This window comes from Manacus vitellinus, unplaced genomic scaffold, assembly GCF_001715985.3.
Source record: "Manacus vitellinus isolate BGI_N305 unplaced genomic scaffold, ASM171598v3 scaffold_15_pilon, whole genome shotgun sequence".
NCBI classification, from domain to species: Eukaryota; Metazoa; Chordata; class Aves; order Passeriformes; family Pipridae; genus Manacus; species Manacus vitellinus.
The window spans coordinates 12424152-12439533 of record NW_021939122.1 but is presented as its reverse complement, the minus strand read 5'-3'; the positions used below and the strand labels follow the sequence as shown (position 1 = coordinate 12439533).

Here is a 15382-nt window from a genome sequence, read left to right as displayed (position 1 = left end):
GTTTTTTCCAGGCCCAGTGCTGGCTCCCGGCCAGCATTAGGAGACATCCAGAGAGCTACTATATTGTGCAGCTGTTCTGGTGGGGCTGGAGCTATTGATGTGCATGGAAAGAAAGGACACAGAGAAGTTGGCAACTCAGCTTCATTAGCGTGACTGTTGATGGAACATGTTATTTCACTGCTCAAAAGAAAACTTTAATATTACTGGAAAGAATGAAATTCACAAGGGAAACCACACACAAAAAAAAAAAAAAAAAGAGATGAAGGAAGATAGTTTACATGCTGGTGAATCACTCTGAGACAAAAGAAAATGAAAGAATATTCTCAACCATTTGGATCCCCAAACACTAAACATATGAACTTATTGCTGCGATAGCTCCTCCAGACATGAGTCATACATTTTAAAACCTTATGGGGTCAATCAGTTTAACTTCATAAATGAATTACACCACCAAAACCTGACCAAAACCAGACCACTGCATCCAAACTGGCTCATTTCAGCCTTTCAGAGATGTCGATAAAACCGTGTGAGCTGAAATGCTTACCAGCAAAAGCTGAGAGCAGTAAATCAAATTTAATTGTCTGGTTTTGTTGACTGTACAGGAATGATGCCTGAAAAAAAACAACCCAAGCCTGAACTAATGAAATTCCTAAAGGATACACAAAGATTGTTTCATTTCAACATACCTAATGATCTGGGTTTCTCTTCGGTTGTTTTTATGTGCATAATCCACAGAATTTCTAAATTAAGACTACCACTTAACATATAAAATATTTAGAAGGGCTTCCCTGACAAAAAACATCTATTGCCTCCCTCAATAGCTGGTTCCTATAGTTAATTACTCTCATTTATGTTTAATTTAAATTTGTGTCCCTTCATTTTCCAGAAGCTTGATATTTTTTATGCTATTATCTGCTACATTAAAGTGCACTCCTCTTTCATTTATCTTTCCTCCATGTGGTCAAGTTGCCTTTTAAACTTTTCTTTGCAACAAACTGACATTCTACCACCACCCCACTTCCACTACGGATGACTGTGACCTCTCACTGTGCTTAAACCCAAGTGGGGCTTGGGTTTAATTAATTTGCATTTTCTGGGGTAGCATGAAGAAAAATAGTGTTTCCAACCTCATCTTTATTTTCTGCTCTTTAATTTCCCCTACGGCAAATATATTGCCAGTATATGCCAAATTGATAAGATGAAAACAGAAGTCAGAATTCTTTACTGTTGAACTAACCCCCACACTGCCTTTCTCTCCTACAGAGTCCTATAAGATCACCAGCCTGAGCAGAGATGGTCTCCCCTGATTAGGAAATAAATGTTGTATCCCCAGCATCGTGGAATAAGTGCAGTCAGCAAATGCCAGCTTCTGTGGCAAAGCCACAAGCCAGCAGAGACCTGAGCTTGCTCTTGCTCTGCATCAGGACCAAATAACATCTCCAGGCATGAAATACAGTATCCAGTGATCAATACCCTGAGTCATTTTGTTCTCCGGTCAAAAATAAACCTTCTCTAGGTCCAAGAGTAGCTCTCCATCCTCCAAATGAAACTGAAAAGTTGGAGAAGAAGAAAATTCATCAATTTTAATTTCATTTTATAGTCAGCTGTAGTGCTGAAGTCCACTTAACACTGTATAATGTTGCTTTGGTTAATCTCATAAAGGTGTGCCGCAGAAATACAGTGACTTCTGCTATTTAGGATAGGTTTTGTACAACTGTGCCTTTTGCAGTATTTGTGTCTCATTTCTTTCAAGGATATGGAACATCACTTTTTTTATTACATCTAGAAAAAGATGACTATAAATTCTTCTGCTGTGATATAAAGCTCAAACTACAAAAGACATCTCACAAAATTACTCTTGTTTGCATTCTCAAGATGGAGCTTGTCATTAGAAAGATGAACACTTTACATTCTTCTTACATTTTCTAGTATTATAATGACAGATATTATGGCAAGTACCATAATCTGTTCCACTGCAGTGCAAACAGTTCACATCACCTCCCTAGTAACATTGCAAAAGCTAGAGATAGGAGTTCATTATTTTCTTTGCCTTCTGCCAGGATATTGCTGATCCATATAATTATTGCAGTTGCAGATGCATGCAGTGTTGGGACAGCATCTTTTCTCTGGGCAGTTGCACTGTACTGATATTGTACTGATACTGGGACTGTACTGCTCCCAGCATTGTTATACTGGAAATATAGGTATGAAAAGCTCTAACATATATTTTAATACCTGTTAAAAATTGCAGGTAGCCTCCAATTTTGCATCTTGTAACTTGGAGATAGCATCTTGCTGCCCAAGCTAACGTGGATAAAGCTGTACACTCAGCAGGGTTCTACCCTTTCCTTAAGAGATGCAAGGTCAGAAAGTCCAGTTCTTTTCACTTACACCTCATTTAAGAACAACAGCCCATTTTCAGGTTCTCTTCCAGTGACTTAGGCCAGAAAAGTCTGTCATGTGGTCACAAATACAAATAGTGAGGAGTTTTCAAGCTCTACAGATTTCATTTCATGCATCCAAATGTACATTTATCTAAAACATGTGCTGGGAATGTACTGTTTCGGGCTGAACTTGTGATCAGGCAGGGAGGACACACACAGGGTATGCACAGCAGGAGGCCTGTGTTAAAATCCCTGCTCTGCCGAATTCAGTGTGAGGACATGATTCTGTCCCTCTGGCGACACACATCCCTACTGCCCTGTTTCAGAACCCACTGCAAGCAAGCTGTTTGGTCTGTGCCAAACTGCCAGAATTAATGATCTCATATGAAAGGAAGCACTGGTCAATAATGTAGTTTTACCAGCAGCTCAATAGCCTGAGGATGTTTTCCTTCTAACATACATAGGAGCACTTAATCTCTGACTTTACTGGGATCTGTTTGATTTCACCTACCAGTATCACAGTGACATGCAGGTGGAGAGCAGAGCTAGCCATGGATTATGTTCAGTACCCACAACAAATGTAATCAGGCTGAATTAGCAGGGATTGAGTCTCAGGCTCCTGGAAATAAATTGTGGTATTACATTTGTCATCTGTGAGCCTTTAACAGCCACAGAACCCTCACAGCACAGACCTATGGTCAACTTCAAGCAAATTATACAAGGCATTTCATACTGTGATTAAGGTGAACTGGACCCTGCAGACAGATGTGTGTGTGTTCACCACAATTTACCTTCAAAGACTGTCTATAAATCCTATAAAAGGAGGTGTTGGTTGGCTTTTGGGTTTGTTGTAATTTTTTTTCACCTGTTAGGTAAGAGGGAGATTTGAAGAAAGGATTTGAAGCAAAATGGAATATAAGTATACTTAAAGACATATGAATATAACAGTATAAACAGAAAGGAGTATTTTAAAATCATCTCTGGTTAGAGGGGTTCCAGGAATTACATCATGTTCTCAGAATCCATCATTCACTCTCTGACACTGCCACCAGCAGAACCACGACATGGTACAAATTTATGGCCAAACACATCCTACATTTAGTCTAATACACATATAAACACACACATTCAAAAGTAAATGTGATCCTGAGCTAATGCAAAGCTTTTTCCTCGATACCTTTGAAATATGACTTGCAGCATTTAAATGAAATACTTCAGCTAACAGAGCTTAAAAACGGAGTAAAAATACCAAGAGGAAGAGGCCAGTTCTTCATAGATCAATTAATTGCCTTAAACTGGGCTAGAGGAAACTCTTCTCCTGTTGAGATGGTCAGTACCAAGCTTTGTGCACAGCTGGGATCACAAGGCACAAGGTTTCCTCTCTGCTTGCTAGCCCGTCTCTTGCATGCAAACCTGTAGAAAGGATTCTTTTGGGAATTGGTCAGGCCAGATAGCTAACACACAGAAAAGGGCATCAGATCTCATTTTTCCTGCTGGCTATGCCCTGTATTAGCTCAGCTCAAAGCACCTTCACCTTCCTGGCTTCTCCTAGGTCAGTGGTGACTCATCTATACTTTAATCAAGGTCTCTGAGACCTAAATCATTATCTGAAAAGAGCTTTGAGACCATCACATGAAGGATGCTACAAAAGTGCAAAGGGGCTAAGTCTTGTAACTCTTACCCATATGCTATGTAGTGCCTTTGTGTATTTTTATAAAACCAAAATTTCCACCTGATCCTAGAGCAGGGAGGGAGTAATTTATTCCATCTCCTCCTCATCCATGATGTATCCCCCCCTTGCTTCCTTGTGCATGAGGTTTGGAAAAAGGGGGTCCAACATACCCAGCAATCGAATTTGCATGATTGCGCCGTGTAAAACGAAGAACATCCAGAGGGGCTGGGAACAGTCTGCGCAGACCTGCATGCCAATGCCGGCACCGTTGTGACTCAAGTGCAGCTCACCATCTGAATTCACCGTAAATCCCAGGATGTCTCCGCTCTGGAGAGGCACCACCACTCGGCAGATGGCCCAGAACTCCTTTCGGTCAACCAGAGACTCGGGGTTATAGGGGAGGTCACTGGGGCGCAAGGTGCCGGGGTCACAGGACGTCACCCCGTAGGAGAGCGTCCCTGTGCGCACAGCGTTGGACTTGTTGATTTTGACGAAAATGGTTTCGTTGATCCGAAGGGGCCTGCTGGTGAAAACCAAAGTCCTCTCCTCCCGGGCGTGCTCCAGACGGGCCACAGTTTGGTCATCGAGGATTTTGACGTGGGGTCCCCGGAGGTGGTGGAAGCGGAGGTCGCTTTCTAGTTGGGAGGGGAGGAGGTGGGAGTGCTGGGAGTTGAGTGAGTTCTGTGGGATAGGACACGTGGTGGCCGTCACATGGAAGGTCTCCTCCTGCAGGTTGAGGTCACACAGGCTGACCGAGAGACGCGTGTCCTCCGTCTCCCGCCGCAGCGAGGGACGGCGGATGGCAGTGAAGGAGCGGGGCCGCAGGCAGTCAGGAGGGATGATTTCACTGTCTGTGGGGAGAAAGAAGACAAGAAGGGGTCACTTTCTGAGAAAATGAAAATGTTCAGGAGTTTTGCTAATCACTATGGGTTTGATTGATATGTTTAAAAGGGAAAATCAGAGACCTGCTGCCATTAATAAGTTTTCCCCTTTGAAATATAGAAGCAGAGTATCATAAAATGTATTTGCAATCAATTGTTGTTCTTGTACTTTCCCCACCAGCATCAACAGTTTCAGCTTCTGAGCAGGCAGACTCAAAATCGATGACAAGAACTGCCCAGGGGAAGCTTCCTTAGAGAGGGGAAGCAGAAGATAAATATCCAAAATATACCCTGAACATACCAATCAATATATATACAGGCTCCAAGTTTTCATGCCCACTTTACTGTCTACAGTAATTCTCACAGACCTTTGAAATAAATATCTAACTACACACTGTTTTATTTAAAAGAAATTGCTATGTTCAGTTCTAAATTATTTATCTCCATATGAAATTTAATTAATTTTTTCTAAATATAACTAATCATTAGTGTTCTGGTGCTCACTGCGAAGCAGCACAGATATTAACTTTACATGCAGATTTTTGGAATATGCAGTTTTCTACAAATAAAATACAATCATTTATTATCTCCAAGCCAAATAATTAAAAATCAAATCCACGTATATATTACAAAGAAAGATGAAAAGATGATGCTCAGACAATTCACCAATAGAAACAAAATTGTACCTTATCATCTGTCACTCTCACCTGCTGCTTCAAGAACTAACCAATTTGATACTTTTTCCAAGACGAACAGAATCACCTATCTTTAATGCTGAAATTATTTATATTTAATACATCCTTAGCTATACTGTTACCATAGAAATTTTAAAGAACAATATACTGAGAAAAAAAATTATTAAAAAAATTATAAAGTAAGCTTAGATAATGCAAACATTTATTCTTATGTCTAACTTTCTGAACTCTGAGAACACTGTAGCATGAGAAGACTATTCATCGTGCAAAAATTGAGCATGTGGGTAACTCTCTGCAAATGTTGTAAGAAGTTGTGACCGACACAGACTGTGCCTCTGTGGGAGCCATGCCTGAAGGCTGCCATGGCTCTGAGCCCGGGGCCAAACAGTATCAGGTGGGACCACCACATACAACACAAGCCCCCCCGAGGTGGCACAAAACAACACATCAGGCCCAAGTGCCACAAACACAAAACAGTGGAACAACAAGAGGAGACAGAGTCACTCCTAACCCACGTGCTAGGCCCTCACAGTGGACATCTCTTCCAGCCACATATCCTTGGGATTTTCTTTCAAAACAACAAAGGAGCAGGACCTCAGGTTATCTGAGAATTTTCCCAATGGGATGCACTCTCTCCCAGTACACCATAGTAGCTCCGTACTGGTATGCCAACAAATAATGCCAGCTACTAAGTAACCAACAACTCCTGCAATATCTGAGGTCTGACTAACAGCCTTTCCTGTCCTCCTCTTCTGGGAGCCCTGACAAGAGCACACCCACACACAGTTTGGCTTCAGTAGAGCTCTTTGCTTTGCTTAAACTGGATTATTCCAGGCTCCTCTTTAAATAAGCTGCTATTACAAGGGAAGCACAGTCTCAAAATAAAAATGGGCTTTGTTTCTCATATTTGATTTTCTGCATACCGATATTTCAGCTTCTCTTCCCAGAGGTTAATTAAAGGAGGAATAAATAAAATCAGAAATTACCCCAAGTAATCTAGAAGTGGGTTGCATTAATGCTTCGTAATATATGGGCTAGCATTTGCATTGCAAGTGCTCCTGCTGGATAGCATTAGACTTATTTTACCCTCCTTTGGCTGGAAACCTACATAGGAGAACAAATTAATACTGGCAGCTGACGACGATCCTTTTGTGAAGGTGAATGGGTAGAGACCTTTCTGAATAGGAACAGAAGGTCCTCTCTATTTTATTCCCTCTAACTATGCATGTGCAGCCTGCCTGACAACTGTGATGTGTGGGTAGCTTGCAGCCAGGGTTTTGAAACAGCTTGTTTTCCACCAGGATGCTTGCATTTCCCTTTGGCTGCTGGACAGAATATCTTTTTCCATCTGAAAAGAGGTTAAGAGAGATGGAGTTCTGCAGACAAGACACATGGCAGTGACAGCAAACCAGAGTTACATATCAAATTGTATTACTTAAATCCCTCAGTAGCTCAGATGCATGGCCACCTAAGGAATAAGATGTCTCAAGCATATAGGATTGACTGTGAGAATTCTTAGTTCATTAATGTTTGCAAATACTCATGGAAGAAAGGATTGCAGTTTACTGGCTTCTGAAGTGTGTTTGTGAAAATTTAGAGAGATGAGTCTCTAAGAGATGCTGGCCTGTATCACAAAATATCCAGCCAAAGGAAAAAAAAGTCCCATTGACTATAAATCACAACAAAAGTGAGATTCATCTTTTGGGTGGTAGGTAGGTTGGAAGAGAAGTGGAATGCCATTTACCCAGAATAACTGATAACAGCCAAGGGCTATGAAACAACAATTCTGGTGAAATGTGGAACAAATTAGGTGACTTTGACCACTTTCTTTCAGCAGAAGATGCCCAGGAATGAGTTGTTTTCTTTCTCTAAAGCTTCAGTTGTCACTTTTTAAACCAAGCTGTTCAGGCTGAATACAGATGAAGCTGTTCACGCTGGAGCGGCCCATAACACAGCCTTACTACTGCAGAACATTTACAAGTGATCTTTAAGGAGAGACTCCTTTGCTCAGAACATTTATATTTGCAGAGACAAATCTGGAGCACAGATGAAAAAGATGGAATGACTTTATGTGACGAGACTGTAAGACACAAAATGGGTCCAACAGCCCACTACGGAGGATCACCCGGCTTCAGCCTAAAGAATTTAGAAACCATCCATTCCTTCTTATTAAATGTTCAAGGTTATAAAATTTCCTATATGAGGCCATTGGCAGTGTTTCTTCAGGAAAAGTCAACTGATAAGAGATCTCCTTAGGTGAGAATAGATGGACTTTTGAGTGAAGACCACAGCTGTCACCAAGCCACCAGAGCAAGCATTTAACCAAGTGGTTGGGATACCACCAGCAAGCTGGCCATGACCATGGCAGCTCAATACAGGCTGGCTGCCCAGGTAGCTTTCCAGAAAGGCTTTGCTGAGCTCTGCATCAGTGCAGTTACGATGTTATTTCTGGATTTAGAGACTTCAAGTTTCCGGTAGCAGTACAGACAGAGCCAAAGTGGAAAAGATTTCTACTAAATATAGATTTTCTGCTCCTCAGCTGGAGAATCTGAGACACTGAAATTAAAGGATGCCTGTCTCCACAAATACCTTTGTATCTTTTTCTAGCTTTGTTTAAGAAAGAAAAGGAGGAGTAATTCATTTATTTAAGTAGAAATAAAGGGCACCTGAGCAGTTCAGCCATCTTCTCTTTTCTTCTCTTTAGTGACGTTTATCTGCAAAATTTAGATCCTCAGCAGGTGATTCCTTACACAGACAATTAACTTGAAGTATCTTTCTCAGACCAGAAGCTTCAAAGCTTTCAATTTTTCTGCTCAGAGGGCACGGAAGAGCTTCCCACTTTGTGCAGGCTCAATGAGACTGCAGTAACACTTCAAAAAAAGCATTTACAAGGAGCTGGTGAGCAGACAGATGCAGTAATCACTGCACTCAGATCAGAAGTATTTCACTACCACCTTTCTTCTGAACTACTGCCAAATGTTGTCTTCTTAAAATAATCTATTTCCTTAAGCATGTTTATATGTAGACATATTTATTACAGAGATCAAATACATGCACACTGAATACAGCTACATGCACATCCAAACACAAAAGCATTTCTAACCACCAGCAGGCACAGATCATCTCAGCCCCACACCAGCCTGAAGGGGGTTTGTTGCTGTCAGACTGTCAAATCATCATTTCCTTCCCCTTTTTCTTTTTCAGTACTGTCTGTCACTGCCTAAAGGCCTGATTTTCCAAGGTCACGAGCAGCCAGTATTCATAAACCTGTAAAGGATCCAAGAAAGCAGAGCAAACTCAGCATGGTTGCACATGCTGGAAACTCAGGCAAGTCCAGTGTTTAACTGCAAGCTCTAGGGACACAGATCTCCTCCTGATCAGTTTTCTGAGTGTGGTGCAATCCTACAGCCTCATATGAATTGTAATTCTTCGGAGTTTGAGGTCTGCAACCAGTCTCCAGAAGGAGCTATGGAACACCTAGTATAAATAAACCAATCTTGAGAGTTACTACTACAAAAAATAACTTAAAATTTGGGGAATCAGAATGAGAACCTAAGAACATATTTCTAATGATCCTCCCTCTGAGAAGAGAGAAATGCTGAGAAGTCAAGGAACAATCTGGAGAACATTTCTGTTCTCATCTACTAAGCAAAGACTAAAAAACTGTTAAGACCAGAACTTTGCTACTACGCTGCCTCCCTTCCCTTGCAAAGACACATGTTTTTCCTTCTTTCTGATCTTTGCTTTACTTCTTTACAAGGGCAATTTTCTTTTCTTAATCCCTTACTTCACTGGGTAATGGTATTTCCAGTGAGTACTGGTGTGCTCACGGTACAATTTCTGTGACCTCAGAGGTGCTAAGCTACCAATAGACACACTGAAGTCAGTGGCGTCTACAAGAATATTCTATGTAAACGTGCAACTGCAAAAAGATGTATACTGCATTATTCCCACCACACCGGAGGGGCTCCATTCTCACTCAGGAATGCAGATGAAGGCTACTTTTCCCACTGTCAGCACTACCTGTCACAAGGGGCTACACAGGGAGGACAGCGGGCCTTCCAACACCTGTAATCCTGCACTAGCTCCTCCATGGTCTACAGCAGAATTACGTACCAAACAGTCTATCTGGCAAGACTTTGACGTTGCAGGGGGAGGTGTTTGAAATATGAGGCAGATGTATCATTCTGTAAAATAACACCGCACTCAAAAGGCAATTGGGAAAAGCCATCAGTCGTAAAACAAGAAATAAACCTGTGCTTGTGGAAACCTTCTGTCACTCACAGCCTCATACTCCCCATCATGTGAGTGCAGGTATTAATACCAGCTCAGCTGCCTGTCTTGCAAACTCTGCCCATGTCGTGCTGTGGCAATCTTTGTTCCCTTGCTGACTTAGTCCTAGTGAGCTGTTGTTACTGCTGGGGAACTGCCACACTTCAGTGCAGAAGCAGGCAGAACAATTTCTCTATGTTGTTTACAGCTCAACCTGTCATGCACTTTAAGGTGACAGAGGACTGAAAATACAATAAAATCGAAACAACTTATATTCTCATTTATCCCTCCTAAAATAAGGATGAAGATCACTGTGACTGGTGGCAAGGTGTAATACCTGTTCTCAAACCCTTCGGTTGCCAGCTTGCCAAATGTGTGTACAGCACCCAGTCCACAGCATCAGCTCCAGTGGAAAGAAGAAAAGCAGCTGTGACTGGGTCTGGGAACAGAAAGACTATTGTGTAGCCCTGGGTTCAAAATTCACCCAAATTAACTGGTGACTGGAAGCAGATCTTCATGCAGCCTGTTATACTCGTGTGTAAAGATGTTCTCATCACTGTGAGATGCTCTGTTCTAGGCTATCTCGGTCTCTGCCATGTGTATCTTAACTGCTTTATTGTACCAGAAAGACCTGTGCAAACAAGAGAGTGAAAATTGTCCTTACTTAAAATAAACACAGGAAAAAAACTGAGAAGCAAAGAATGCTGAGGCCCCGCTCACAGTTATTAAGAGGTAAAGCTCCTCTCACAGAGCATGTCCAAAGTGCTTTCCCCTGCTGGCCATGTGTCTGAGCAGATACTTGTAAAACTATTTGTTTTTCTGCAAACTAGTACTCTCCATGTGAGGTCTGCAGAGGAGACTGGGATCTGCCACGCTCAGCATAGTGCTGCAGAGACCCACTCTTCCAGCCAGATCCTTCTGCTCTGATGCTGCACACAGGTTCTCCCCTTACTGCTTGTTACTGTTAAATCACGAATTTATATGACCCGAGACCACTCCATTGTGTTTATTTCTCATAAACCATCAGGCGCCAGAATGCAGCTTCTCGGACCATACAGTGAAGCCACTTTCAGAGCATTACTGTAGCATGTGGGAGGCAAATGTTTAAAATCCCTCAAAGGAATGATTCAGACTAAAAACCTTCTTTTCTATATACTTAGGAATTCATTCTACAAAGTACATTTCCCTTTATGAACAACTGAGAAATCAAACTGTCTGAGTTACTGCCTCAGATCAACCATTCCTTCTTGAAAACACCCACATCAAATCAAGGACATCAGTTAATACCTACTTATACAAAACCCTGCTGTGTGCAAGTCGCTATTTCATTGACAGTATAAATATCCTATTTCAAATGAAGCTGCTCCCTTCTGCTCTCACTGCCCTGGCTCCTCTTTTTGCAAAACTACAGCCAACAGACAATGCCACTCGTATCAGCTATTTATGTAAGATGCCAGGCTGCTCTCTAAGAGACAAATACAAAAGTAAAATCTGCTTTGGGGCAAACTACATCTGAGATCAGATCTCAGCTGTCGGGCTCTGCAGCAGAAGACACTCCTCACCATGTAAACAGAGAGGATATATAAAAGGTGAGTGGGAGGCAGGAAGAATTAATGTTTGTATTTTACACTGGAAACTGGGGGATGGATTGAGTTGTCCAAGGGGATAGAGGCTCCCCATCAGAGCTCTTAAGTGAAACTTCTAGGGATTTAGCTCAGTGCACAACAAAACCACCTTGTTTTCCACGGTACACTCTCATTTCCTAATTCTTCATCACTGCATTATTTTCTACCTGCTGTTTCTCTGATTCCATGTGCAGATTGCTCTTCTCACCTCAAAACGCAACCTACTCATGACTCCTCATCCATTATGGATCCCAATGGTCAGCTTGGAAACCACTATTCAGCAATTTCTCCTTCCCCAACACACCAATTTGATGTCACCACATGGTCAACGGAGGGCAAACATACGTTTCATGTGCAGGAGTTAAGGAGGAGTTAATTGCCACATGCAAATTTTGGCTTCATGCTCACTGCAACCTGGAAGGCAAGCTAACTGGTATTTCATAATGGCCATTTTCATTGCAGGAATGGCAGATATTTTAATCAACTGAGTCCATTTGTTTGCCTGAGACCAACACAGTCCAAATTAGCTTTCGAGATACTCACATGTTTTTGCAATATTGCTGGAAGCGTTTGAAAGAATTTCTACAACAACCAAGGTGCAGAAGTCAAAGCTCAAGCCAATGGTTACAAAGAGCCCAAAGACAAAGTTCATCCATGGGAGAAATAATTCATATTTACACTAAAAATTGTCACCAGATTTTAAAGCTGAATTACAAAAGAAAGCAGACCATTGACTCTGTGGAACCAATTGCTAGGCTACAAACATCTGCCACTTTAACAGAAATAACTGGAAATCAACAGTGCTTAAGTTCATCTCCCTGGACTCATTTTTGCTTTGTGTTTGCATTTGCTTGCATAAAAATCAGTATTTTTTTTACAGGCATTTGGGGAGAGATTGAGCACTAAAACTATTTGGTTTGCATGATTCAGTTTTGGAGAGGTGATAAAAAATGGGATGGAAGACAATAAACCTAGTCTTTTAGTTGTTACCAACTGCTAGGTGTTTGATAACTTTATCATACAAATCTGTTGGTTTCCTGTGACCCTTTAGCACCAAATCATGCTTTAAGGGAATGGTGTCTTTGTACCATCAGGCAGCTAGTGTCCTGCCAGGTGAAGCTCAGGAAACCCTTGGGATCTGTTCAGAGTACTTTTCTAAGAATATAAATAAGTTCCCTTGGTTTACAGTGTTTATCAATGATTTCTTGTCATGGATTGCCAATGCTGTACAACACTACAGATAAAATATCATAGCAAAACAAATCAGAAACAAACAAACAAATCTAGCTTATAAAAGGATGTGACCTCATGTACTGCCAATTTCCAAGCTGAAATATTCAGAAAGGAGAAATACAAACCCCTGAGCTTTAGAGAATTCCAGCTGTTTTTAAGCCAGAATGAGCAATTGCAGTTCCCAGGCCAGCTTAGTAATTGAATTGATCATCTGCATACTTTTCAATAAAATCTAAGCAAAGAAAGCATACAGCATGAACTGATGAATTTTAGTTTTGGTGCATGTATTATCTAATAAAGTGCTCTCAACCAGTCCGGTTTATAACAAACATTCATACAATTCTGCCTAACATCTGTAGGCATGTCAAATTGATTTGCACATGTGAAATGGCACAAAGAGCATAACTAGCCTCATAAAATTGAAATGAATTACTGTTCTGCTTAGTAAATATGAATGTTCTGAAAGAGTCTGACAGTAGATTATGAAGAACAAACTTCCGTGTGCGTGTTACAGTTATGCATTTGTTTTCTTTTCCATAAAAGCTGATGCTCAGAGAGTCTTCAGAGTGCCGGTAACATCTGTGTTACAAACAACATATCTTGGGTTTTGTTCAGGGAGACTTTTCATTCAGGGTAAACTCATCATCCCCAGCCAGCAGGTCTGAAAACTGACAGACATCCTTCAACCTGAAGATGTGCTTATTCACTGCCATCTCTGGATATTGGCACCTCCTTATCTGATTCCCTTTGTTGCTTTATCTCTTCCTTACCTGACGATAATATCTTGGTTTTGCACCAGTTTGGCTAGAAACAGATACTGTTGTTCGTGCATCCACTTGTCCAGTTTCAATCTGTTAACCAATCTGGTAACCAATACAGAGGTGACTATCCTAAACCCAAGGATTTCTCATCTTATTAACAGACTCATCTCTCTTCAAATTCTGCCTCCTTCAGTACCAAAGTTTAAAGCAATATTTGGTGAGAATGTTATGTAAACCTTTCTACATCTTCTCTGAACTGTTGTAAGAAACTATCAAACCCTTGCTACACAATAATAGAAATTGCACCTTACATCAACTGAAATGTCATCACCAGCACCAATCTTGCTCAAAGGAATCTGAGACTGATCCCAGGTCTGTCTGGGACCTGGTTATTAGAGCAAGAAGGTTCCTCTCCACCCCGTGCTTACTACAGTCCCACTGTTCCTGGTACTGTAACAGCTATGACTTTAAAATGTCTTTGTTTCCAAGCACAGATGTAGTCCAGCAATCAGAGCCAAAGCCTGGATAATTCACAGCAGCATTCATTCCTACCCACCACAGGATGGTACTGGGAAGGCACATAGTTAAACTCCTTACACTTCTGAAAGCTAGATGAGCAGAAAAAGGACAGGATGTGCTCAAATTATCCTAGCATATAAAAGAGAGAAGAAAGGGCTACTACTGGCTGTATTTCTGTTTTGTAAGTCTTTTACATGAATTAAACAAGGGGGTGAGGGGTAGGGGGAAGAAAAAGTCCCAAAGAGGCACGTAAACGACTTATGTTCAGGAAGAATTCAATGGATACGTGCAGAAAGGGCCCCACAAAGCTGTGCACACTCTGCTCCAGCCTGGGCAAAGCCATGTCACCTGCCTTTGCTCTGTGTCCATAGAAGACACAAAGCACCCAGACAGCAGTTGCCATGGCCACCCCTTTATGTTCCAGGGTCAAGTTTCCCTCTGCACAGAGAGATTATTTATAAGGTGGCTTAGGTGTGCCTTGCGGCAGACAGTTAAAAATGGGAAGTCCCATCCCAGGGGAGCTTATGGCCCAAATTAGACATAACACAGTAAGAAGGTACAATAAACACAGGGAAGAGAGTCAGGGTAAGATGGTGAGATGCTGCATATATGCCCTGTCAGCTCTTTTATTCTTCCTATTAAATCCTGCCAGGGCTCTGAATCCCTGAGCACTTTTTAAAGCGTCCTGCTGGTCTGTTACACTGCAGCCACTTGGGAATGGCACAAATCTGGCTGGGATGGGTTCCATAGCCTCTCCAGGCCAAGATGAACCCTCCACCCTGGAGCTAACAGACCTCTTGAGGAGCTGCCAAGCCCATGAAATCCCTCCTGGTCAAGTATCCCTCCCTCCACTAGGCCATGGGGTTGCACAGGCAGGTCCTGCTCCATGCTGCCATGCTGTTGACAATAGGCTGCTCCTGGCAGTCCAACCATTTCCAAAAGGGCCTGGCACATAGCGGGAAATGGGGACAGCATTTAGTCCCTGAACTGGCATGGAGAAATCATGGGACTCATCAGGACTGCTGGAGTAGGCTTGAGTTTGTCCTGAGAGCAACAGAACTGAACAGCAAAGAGACACCTGAGTTAAGCAGACTCCGAGTTTCTGCAGCCTTCTCCCTACACCCAAAACACCACAGTCTCTGTCTACTGGCTTGCTGACAGCCAGAGCAGTACATCCTGAAATGCTATATCCCACTGGGGAAGAGGTGAGGGTCACCCCCATGCCACTGGCTCTGCCCCCTGGCTCTGCCACATTGGCTCTGCCTCGCTGGCTGCCTCACAGCTGAAAGAAGAGCCCACAGCAGAAAAACTGCCCAGTCTGCACAGAAATGAACAGACTG

At 42.1% G+C, this 15382-nt stretch overlaps 1 protein-coding gene across 4 annotated transcripts in view; it reads right to left on the bottom strand.

Moving 5' to 3' along the window:
• NEURL1 (neuralized E3 ubiquitin protein ligase 1) overlaps positions 1-15382 on the bottom strand; it is an 86119-nt gene that overhangs the window by 13399 nt on the left and 57338 nt on the right. For all 4 annotated transcript variants that reach the window (XM_018069316.2, XM_018069317.2, XM_018069318.2 and 1 more), the window contains one exon: positions 4227-4907. In XM_018069316.2, the coding sequence (XP_017924805.1) occupies positions 4227-4907 (681 nt within the window). The remainder of the gene's footprint in view (positions 1-4226; positions 4908-15382) is intronic.